Source organism: Oryx dammah, unplaced genomic scaffold (assembly GCF_014754425.2).
Source record: "Oryx dammah isolate SB20612 unplaced genomic scaffold, SCBI_Odam_1.1 HiC_scaffold_4, whole genome shotgun sequence".
Lineage (NCBI taxonomy): Eukaryota > Metazoa > Chordata > Mammalia > Artiodactyla > Bovidae > Oryx > Oryx dammah.
The window spans coordinates 83,004,639-83,014,894 of record NW_024070188.1 but is presented as its reverse complement, the minus strand read 5'-3'; the positions used below and the strand labels follow the sequence as shown (position 1 = coordinate 83,014,894).

Here is a 10,256-nt window from a genome sequence, read left to right as displayed (position 1 = left end):
AGAGAAGCACACTTTCACGGTTCAGACAGGCTTCCCTCTGATCCAAACACTTGTGATGTTCAAGGCTGGCCTGCTTCTCTCCCAGAACCACATGGCTACTTTGTCCAGACATGTCTTCTGAGCAGAAAGAAAATCAGAGGTTTTACTGTTGTTTTTAACAATGACCCAGCTCCAATACTTTGGCCACCTGATGCAAAGAGCTGACTCATTGGAAAAGACCCTGATGCTGGGAAAGATTGAGGGCAGGAGGAGAAGGGGACGACAGAGGATGAGAGGGTTGGATGGCATCATCGACTCAGTGGACATGAGTTTGAGCAAGCTCCGGGAGACAGTGAAGGCCAGGGAAGCCTGGTGTGCTGCAGTCCATGGGGCTGCAGGGAGTCAGACACAACTTAGAGAGTGAGAAACAGTAGCAACCTCTCCGTCTAAAGCCTTCTTCAGAAGTTTTGCCCAAGATTCTAAGAAAAATTAGAGAGAGTATTTTTTAATACACATTTGAAAAACTGATTCAAAGCCTACAATTAACATATTTGCTATCAGTAAAGAGTATAACTCTGACAGTCAGAAAGAGAAGACTCAGAATCAGGGCTTTGCTTGGGAGAAGCTGAAATGGAGCGCTAGGTCCCCTCCATGGGCCCCAGATGTGGTTTTGTTTTAGTTATTTATTTATTTACAATTTAAAAAATTCAAATCTAGTTGATTTTTTTGTTTTTGTTGTTTTACCAACGACAGAGTTTCAGGTTTCCAATTAGCCCACGTCCACTCTCAAAGGAAGATCAGTGCTGCCCAGAACAAAATCCCAATATCTCGAGTCCGCGAGGCCATCCCTTGGCTTAGCCAACCTGGCCAGAAGTGTTTATAAGGCAATACCACATGTGTTCGATCACACCTCCAATTTGCATTAGAATCTTTTCTCCCACAGTGTGTTCTGAAGGGTCCTCATTTGTGGTTTGTCTCACAAATAAAGAACTTTTAAAGTAAATAAAGTTTCTGTTTTCTCCAGGAACCGAAATCACTTCTTGAACTAGAACATGAACCAGTTACTACTAACTCAGAGTAAATTGAACTTGGGACTTCCTCAGTGGTCCAGTGGGTTCACTCCATGCTTCCAATGCAGGAGACATGGGTTCAATCCGTGGTCAGGGAACTAAGATCCCACATGCCATGCAGTGAAGTCAAAACATTTCTTTAAAAAATTATAAAAAGAAGTAAGCTGAACTCCTTTTTTATATGTTCACTGTGATATTCCATTGTTGGCATATGAGGTCACCTTCTAGAATCACCAATAAGAACTAAAAGCAAGAGTGAAATAGAATGAAGCATTCCTAAAATGCAGGTCGCCGAAACTCTTCCCCCAAAAAATCTTATAGACCTTCTGTTCTTGGAATAAGGAGCCTGTTTTGTGCCATCACAGGTGTATAAGCATGCTTGGGGTAGAGTTGGCTGGAAGAGTCACCATATTCATAAACTAGTAGTCCTCCAAGGAGCCTAGATGCTAAAATACTTTTGCCAACATGATGCCTACAAAGACGTTTTCTTTCAGAGAGTGAATAAAACAATAGTTATTCTAGGAAACCAATGACAGAGGCCTCTGGTCTAACATTTAAATGCTACTGGGCTTTCAAAATACTTTGGCTAAGCAAGTACCTGCTAACCACCAATAGCTCTCACTAGAGAAGATAAGTAGATAAAAGATAGCCAGAGCTTTGAGAGACTTCAAGAAAATAAAATAGAGCAAAGCACAGTTAGCATTCTCTAGAACTGATACTGATTTGAGGGCAGGCAGGTGGGAGGAAGCGTTCAGGGCTTCTGAAAGGGTGAGAACTTGGTCTTCATTTCTGCCGCGTGGTCCCCTGTAAAGCATCTCTCTTGGGCGCCTGTGTGTTGAGTTCTGATGTTTGAACCTGAAGGTAAATCTTGTGTTCTTTGGGTTTTGCTTTCCTGCAGCGACCAAAAAGAAAAATTTAAGTTACAATAGGGACTTCTCTGGTGGTGTGGTGGCTAAGATTCCGCACTCCCACAGCAGGCGGCCCCAGGTTCAATCCCTGGTCAAGGAACTAGATCCTGCCTGCCACAACTAAGACCTGACGCAGCCAAAGAAATAAATGTCTCTTTTCAGGTTTTAAGTTAAAATCAGTAATGCTTTTTAAGAATCTGTGGCAAAGTTTCACTTGGGAATAAGTCTCAAAAGAGAAGGTGAGAACGTGCATAGCAGGTGATGAAGAAGAACAGGCTCAGCAGAGACCTCGGGTGGCCAGTTTCTGGTTCTCTGCCTGTTTTGCTATGGTTTCTTACATTTTTAAATAGTTCTTGAAAGTCAAATGTTAAATATTATTTCTTGACACTTGAAAATTGGATGAAATCTTAGTGTCAACTTCCATATATAAAGTTGTGCTGGAACCCAGCCGCATCCATTCATTTATGAACTGTGACCACTTTCGTTCTGAAAGGGCAGAACCTGGGGACAAAGACTGCACGTCCCCAAAGCCGGAAGTATTTACTCCTTGGTCCTTTACAGAAAGGGTTTCTGATGCTTCCACAGAGCATCGGTGTGTCTCTGTCTCACCGCATCCCCTGAGAGTGAGCATTCCATCTTGAAGCTGGGGCTCGGGGGCATCTATCACGATTTCCTTTATCTGTAGAGTAGGTGTGTGAATGACAACAGCTGCCTCACAGTGTTTTGCGAGGATGGGGTGGACGGCACCCGAAACTCAGTGAAGCTGACGCGGTGTGACGTCTATTAGCCAGAGCTCCCGTCGCTCCCATTCCTTGAGCTTGTTTCTTGGACAGTAGGGGAGAACGTGTCATTTTTTAAATTTCAATTGATTTGGCTACAAGGATCTTAGTTGCAGCACGCGGGATCTTTTAGTTGCAGCATGTGGAATCTAGACTGATCCCAGGCCCCCTGTTTTGGGAGCATTGTGTCTTAGCCACTGGACCACGTAGGACGTCCCAAGAAGGTATCACTGAAATCTCTCTATTTATGAAATTCGTATAGCAGAGAAGTCAGATAATGAAATAAGTGGTGATTATACATAGGGAAGGGCATTATCAAGAACAGAGGGTGTCCATGGTGGCATGGAGCTTCAAGCAGAAGCCCTGGCCTCCCCTGGCCAGGCAGGAATGGCTCTGATGATGAAGTGAAGGCACAAACACAACATCGTAAAAGATGACCAAGTGCCTATTAATGAATTATAACGAAACTTTTCAAAATCAGGTAGTCAACCTTAGCTATACGTGTCTACTCCTTGGGACCAGAGGAAGATATTGTCAGCAAGGACAAACGTGTAGTTTGTCTACTACCCGTATGACAAAATGTGCTTACAGTTCACATAGAGTGTGTGTCCCTTATCAGTACTGAGAGATGAAGAATTTCTCAAAGTGAAGTGCACTGACGGGTATTGATCATCATGAAAAGATCATGCTCCCCCATTCACTTACGAAGTCAAAAACCTAAAGGGCCTAGGAATCTGCATTTTAGCAAGCTCCATTTGTGACTCCTCTGCAGAGTAAATTTGAGAATCATTGAGGAAATCACACAATGTGCATGAAGAATGGCAAGAATCCAAAATTTGTTGAACACCTACTATGTGCCAGGCAGTGGATAAGTCATTCTCACCTACTTAACCTCATTGAATTTTCACAGCACACTTCTCAGTTCAGTATTATTGTGGCTACTTTTCAGGCAAGGAAATGAAGATTAGAGGGTTCAATGATATTCCCCAGGTCACATGGCCAAGTAGGTGGCTGCCCCTGGACTGAACTTAAGCCTCAATGAGTCCCCAGAGTCTCTTCACTCTACTTCCCAGGGACACGTGGGTCCTTACATAGAATCCAGAGAACCAAGCCTGTAATGACTACATCATCGGACACTTTTTCTCCCTTTCCTGTTTGATGGCTTTAAGAGTAGGACCTGAGACTCCACTGAAGCCCTTGTCCCTGTTACAGGAGTGAAAGTTTTAAGTCATTCTTCTTTGTGAAGAAAGTCACAAAGGAATTTGAACCAACAGTCACAAAAAAGACAGAAGATTGATTTAAAAATAGCTCCAACAACTCTGGGGTGAGCTAGGGGCCGCGGTGCTCCGCATGGTCGGCATCATAAACAGTAAACAAAACCTTGCGTCTCGCGGTTTAGAGCAGATGACTGCCCACCAAAAACATACACTCCGGCTCTCTCTGCTTTCCTTTTCAGCCAACAGTCACTGCTTTGTGTTTCTCTCTGTAGCAGCTCTGGGGTGATAACAGGCCGAACAAGACTGGTAAAGCCCTCCCAGGAGACAGGAAATGGAGAGTGTTCGTAACAGGGAGGGCAAGTCTAACACGGGGCTCTGGTCCCCCAGTGGCTGGTGCTCACCTCTGCAGGTTTTCGGCATCCTCAATGGTCTCTGGCAAAGTGACCCCCTTGGTCTCCGGAAGAAGCAGCGTCATTCCCCCGGCAACCAGCCCCAAGGCCGCTTCAAACGAGACAGATTCAACACGGAGCCGTTAGAGCATGGCCAACACCATTTACAGATGATGACAGCTAACTAAAGAGATGCGTAGGCAACACATGTGTGAGGGCCACTTCAAAAAGTCAGCGATGTCTAGAAAACTAAAAGCAATACGGTAACGGGGAAATGGCAGAGGAAGAAGAGGAAATACTTCCCTCCTTGTACACCTGTGCTGTGCTTAGTTGCTCAGTCGTGTCCGACTCTTTGTGATCCCTTGGACTGTAGCCCACCAGGCTCCTCTGTCCATGGATTCTCCAGGCAAGAATACTGGAGTAGTTACTTACCATGCCCTCCTCCAACCCAGGGATCCAACCCAGGTCTCCTGCATTGCAGGCAGATTTTTTACCAGCTGAGCTACCCAGAAAGCCTCATTGTACATCTACTTAAGAATACAGTTCTAGAGCAACTGATGCTTAAATATTAGGGAGATTTATTGATTCAGGTACAATAGGAAACTCAATTTTGACTAGTAACTATATATATAAAGTATATATGTAGCAACTATTACATACACGCACGCATGCATGCTAAGTCACTTCGGTCATGTCCGACTCTTTGAGATCCCATGAACTGTGGCCCACCAGGCTCCTCTGTCCATGGGATTCTCCAGGTAAGAATAGTGGAACTGATTGCCGCACCCTCCTCCAGGGGATCTTCCCAACCCAGGGATCAGACCCACATCTCTTATGTCTCCTGCATTGGCAGGCAGGTTCCTTACCACCAGCACCACCTGGGAAGCCCTTGTCATATTTATATATATGCTGCTGCTGCTGCTAAGTCGCTTCAGTTGTGTCCGACTCTGTGAGACCTCATAGACGGCAGCCCACCAGGCTCCCTCGTCCCTGGGATTCTCCAGGCAAGAACACTGGAGTGGGTTGCCCTTTCCTTCTCCAATGCATGAAAGTGAAAAGTGAAAGTGAAGTCGCTCAGTTGTGTGTGACTCTTAGCGACCCCATGGACTGCAGCCCACCAGGCTCCTCCATCCATGGGATTTTCCAGGCAAGAGTACTGGAGTGGGTTTCCATTTCCTCCTCCAAAGGATCTTCCCAATCCAGGGACGGAACCCGCATCTCCTGCACTGGCAGGCAGATTCTTTACCACTGCACCACCTAGGACACCCATATATAAACTATACAGTGTATATTATAGCTACTACACATATATGATATGGAGCCTAGGTGATGTGTATGTGGGCAGTGTGGGCCTCTCTTGCTACTCATCCACTCCCACTCCACCCTACCCTCAGGGGTTTACCTGGCCCAGACATGGCAGCTCTCCACGCACAGGCAGTTGATTTGCCATCCGCTAAGTGGCAGGTTTGGGGAGAAGTGGATGAGTAAGTGGATGAGTTCCCTCCTTCTCCTCTAATCTAACATAATCAGTAACAAACCAGGTACTAAACTTGGATTCCCACTGTCCCTTTGTGTCTGTTGTCAATTGTTAAGATCTGGAGGCAGAAGAGGAGTGATGACAACCTACATCTTCAAACCTCTAGCGATCACGTGTTAAGTTCACCAAAGTTGGGCGTCAAATTCATTAAGAAACAGGAGGCTAAGTCAAAAATGCTCTCCTGTTCTATTCTGTAGAAGGAATTATTGGACTCCAGAGCCACAGGACATAAACCTCTGGCCCATGTTGTAAGAACGGCATCTTATCTTTCCCATGAAGCAAGACAGAGGAGCCAGGAGACAATGAAAGGGCCGCACCACCCTTCCCTTCTGTACCCTCGGGGGGTACCATTCACTCGTCCAGTAGTTATCAACTATTCACACTGGGCTGTGAATAAGAAATAATAAACGTGTCATGAAGTCTTACCAAACAAAATGAGCGGTGAGCTTTGCCAAACCTCCATCAGCCTGAAGACCAGGAATGGGGTGAGAATCCCACCCACATCACACAGGGAGGAACACACCATCATGCCAAGGTTCCTGGTAAAATACAGAGACCAAAAAAGATGACATTTCTGTGAATCAGTTTTCCAAATGGTAAACTTACGCTACAGCAATTACACCGCCCATTCCCCAACCTCCAGGGAGGGGAGAGGGGCTGGCGATGTGGTTAATCTCTGATGACTGGACTACCCTGGTGGCACAGTGGATAGAAATCCTCCTGCCAATGCAGGGGACGTGGGTTCGATCCCTGGTCCAGGAAGATTCCACATGCCGCGGAGCAACTAAGCTCGTATGCCACAACTACTGAGTGTGTGTGCCGCAACCACTGAAGCGCGTGGTCCTGAAGGAAGAGTAGCCCCTGCTCACGGCAACTGGAGAAAGCCCGAGCACAGCCACGGAGACCAGCACAGCCAAAAATAAACAAATAAATATTCTTAAAAAAAAAAAAAATCACTGACGATTTCATCAACCACACCTACGTAACATGCTAAGAGAAAGGCACATCCCAGCTCCAGGGGGACAGGGCACCTGTGCTAGGACTCTGCTAGCCTTGCCTGTGAATCTCTTCCTCTGGTTGCCTGTTTATAACCTTTATAACAAATGAGTAAGTGTAAGTGCTTCCCTGAGTTCCATGGGCCTTACAGCAAATGAATGAACTCCAGGAGGGAGGTTGCTAGTTCCAGGTAGTTAATGTCAGAATTTCATGGGAAATGCCAGGCTGGATGAAGCACAGACTGGAATCAAGATGGCTGGGAGAAATATCCATAACCTCAGATACGCAGATGACATCACCCTTATGGGAGAAAGCAAAGAAGAACTAAAGGGCCTCATGATAAAAGTGAAAGAAGAGAGTGAAAAAGTTGGCTTAAAACTCAACATTCAGAAAATTAAGATCATGGCATCCAGTCTCATCACTTCAAGGCAAATAGATGGGGAAACAGTGGAAACAGTGACGGACTTTACTTTCTTGGGCTCTAAAATCACTGCAGATGGTGACTGCAGCCATAAAATTAAAAGACACTTGCTCCTTGGAAGAAAAGCTATGACCAATCTAGACAGCATATTATTTTTTTTTCAGATTATTTTTTTTCTTTTTTCTTTTATTTTACTTTACAATACTGTATTGGTTTTGTCATACATCAACATGAATCCGTCACGGGTGTACACGTGTTCCCAATCCTGAACCTCCCTCCCACCTCCCTCCCCATAAAAAAAGCAGAGACATCACTTTGCCAACAAAGGCCCGTCTAGTCAAAGCTATGGTTTTTCCAGTAGTCATGTGTAGATGTGAGAGTTGGACCATAAAGAAAGCTGAGTGCCGAAGAATTGATGCTTTTGAACTGTGGTGTTGCAGTCCTTCAGACTGCAAGGAGATCAAATCAGCCAATCCTAAAGGAAATCAGTCCTGAATATTTATTGGAAGGACTGATGCTGAAGCTGAAACTCTAATATTTTGGCCACCTGATGCGAAGAACTGACTCATTGGAAAAGACCCTGATGCTGGGAAAGATTGAAGGCCGAAGGAGACAGGAACAACAGGATGAGATGGTTGGATGGCATCACCAACTCAGTGGACATGAGTTTGAGCAAGCTCTGGGAGTTGGTGATGAACAGGGAAGCCTGGAATGCTACAGCCCATGGGGTCACAAAGAGTCGGACAGGACTGAGTGACTGAACTGAACTGAATGTCAGAATTGGATTATAACAATGGTCTGGAGATTTGGAGAACTGGTTGGTCTGACTAGAGTTTTTGCTTTCACATAGAGGGACGGGGAAGGATAAAGAGAGATTAAGAAATAAAGGACAAGGAAAGCTAGGGAGGAAACTGTTTACTTGAAATGACCTCTTTTCCCTGACAATAGTTTTTGATCGTTCTGTTTTATATAAATATAGCCACTTCAGGTTATCCCTGTAAATAATCTTGAGCTTTGGGTCGAAGACATGGTTAAATCAGGAATGATAAATCAAGAAAAGTTTTATCCTTTTAAGCTTCTTCTATTACATCCATTTGCACAATTTCTTACACCCTAAAATGAGTAATTATAACATTAGTACATTTTTCTTCCCTTCCCAAAGTCTCCCTCTATGACCTCAGTTTAGTTATTTATTTAGTGTTTGCCATTATAATCATTAAATATGCTTTGTAACTTACTTGATTCACCAGCTTTCAATAATATCTTTCTTTTTAGCTGGAAAACATACTGAGAAAACTATATGAAAAGTTATCTATCCATGTTTATTGAGAGATTTAAGAAACAAAAATAGGTGTTGACTTTTATTGAATGCCTCTTTTATCTATGGAGAGATACAATTTTCTCTCAATTTATTAGCATGAACTATACTATGATTTTCTAATATTAAGCTATCTCTGTATTCCTGGAATAACGCATCTTAGATACTATGTATTATTATTTTAATGTGCTCCACTATTCTGCTTGATAATACATTGTTTAAGATTTGAATTTATCATTCATAAATAATATTTGTAGTTTTCTTGTTTCCTTTATTTTTGTTGCTATTTGACACCAACATCATGAAAGCTTTAAAACAATTTTTTTTAAAAAACTTCCTCCTTTTCCTATACTCTAGAACTGTGGATCACTGAAGTTTTCTATTAATTAAATGTTTTGTAAAAACTATCCTGTGAAAGCTGTGGATTCTCTCTTAACTACGATTTAGCGTCTTCTTTGTCTTAATACATTTTTGCCATAAATTCAACCTTGTCTGATAAAATTGTGGTTCTTGCTACAGTTTTGTTTCCATTTACCCAGTGTGTGTGTGCTGTGTGCTCAGGGCTGTCTGACTCTTTGTGACCCCAAGGACTGTGGCCCGCCAGTCTCCTCTGTCCATGGGCGTCTCCAGGCGCCTGGAGCGTTGCCATTTCCTCCTCCGGGGGATCCTGGGGATCCGGGGGATCAAACCCATGCCTCTGGAGTCTCCTGCATTGCAAGTGGATTCTTTACCACTGAGCCACTGGGGAAGCGCCTGCTTTTGTGCATTCCTTGCTTCTCAACCTTTCTGAGGACAGGTTATACTCCAACTATGCAGCAAATTATTGGATTTTGCTTTGTAATGAAATTAGAGCCTTTTTACTTTTGTTTTTCAATAAAGGAGTTGAGTTTCTTTATATTTATTTAAATATCAGAAATGTTTGTTCTTAATTCTGTCATTAACTGTTTATTAATATTTTATAAATATTTTAACATACGTCATGTTTTGTATTGTTTTCTGTGTCTTTTACTTCTCGTTTTGTGTTGGTTATGTGTATTTTTTCTGATAATTAAGAAGGTTTGAGAATATACTTAATACTCTATTCCTTTAGATAGTACTGGTTAACTATTACGAACAACTTTAAAATTAGTGCATTTTTACTTTCTCCTCAAATCATCCCTCCAGGCATTGGCTGTAGTTAATAATATCATTGTTTTTGCTGTTTGCCTTCATCTCTTAAAATATGCCTATAAAACTACTTAATTTATTAGCTTTTAGTGATATATTTTTTCCTGGAGAAAGTATTGAGAAAATCAGTGTATCACACCATCTCCAACATTCTTTCTTCCCTTTCCAACTTTTTGAGTTATTGGGCTTCCCTGGTGGCTCAGATGGTAAAGAATTTGCCTGCAATGCCGGAGACCTGGGCTCTATCCCTGGGTCGGGAAGATCCCTCGGGAAAGGAAATGACTCCAGCATCCTTGCCTGGAGAATTCTATGGACAGAGAAGCCTGGAAAGCTAAAGCCCATTTTTAGTTATAGCATTTCTGTATTGTCAATTTATATTCTGTAATCAAAACAGAAACTGAGGGTTTTAATCTCAGATTCAATAATCACCATCAACAATTTTGAAGTATTACTCCACTTACTGTGTTTACTGAGA

General features: G+C 43.2%; 1 protein-coding gene across 1 annotated transcript in view; it reads right to left on the bottom strand.

The window, feature by feature from the left end:
- Positions 1-699: 699 nt before the first annotated feature.
- SLC22A1 (solute carrier family 22 member 1) overlaps positions 700-10,256 on the bottom strand; it is a 41,416-nt gene continuing 31,859 nt past the window's right edge. The window contains exons 9-11 of the mRNA XM_040238928.1: positions 6,306-6,418; positions 4,355-4,454; positions 700-1,941 (exon numbers count right to left, since the gene is read on the bottom strand). Of these exons, the coding sequence (XP_040094862.1) occupies positions 1,833-1,941; positions 4,355-4,454; positions 6,306-6,418 (322 nt within the window). The 3' untranslated portion in view covers positions 700-1,832. The remainder of the gene's footprint in view (positions 1,942-4,354; positions 4,455-6,305; positions 6,419-10,256) is intronic.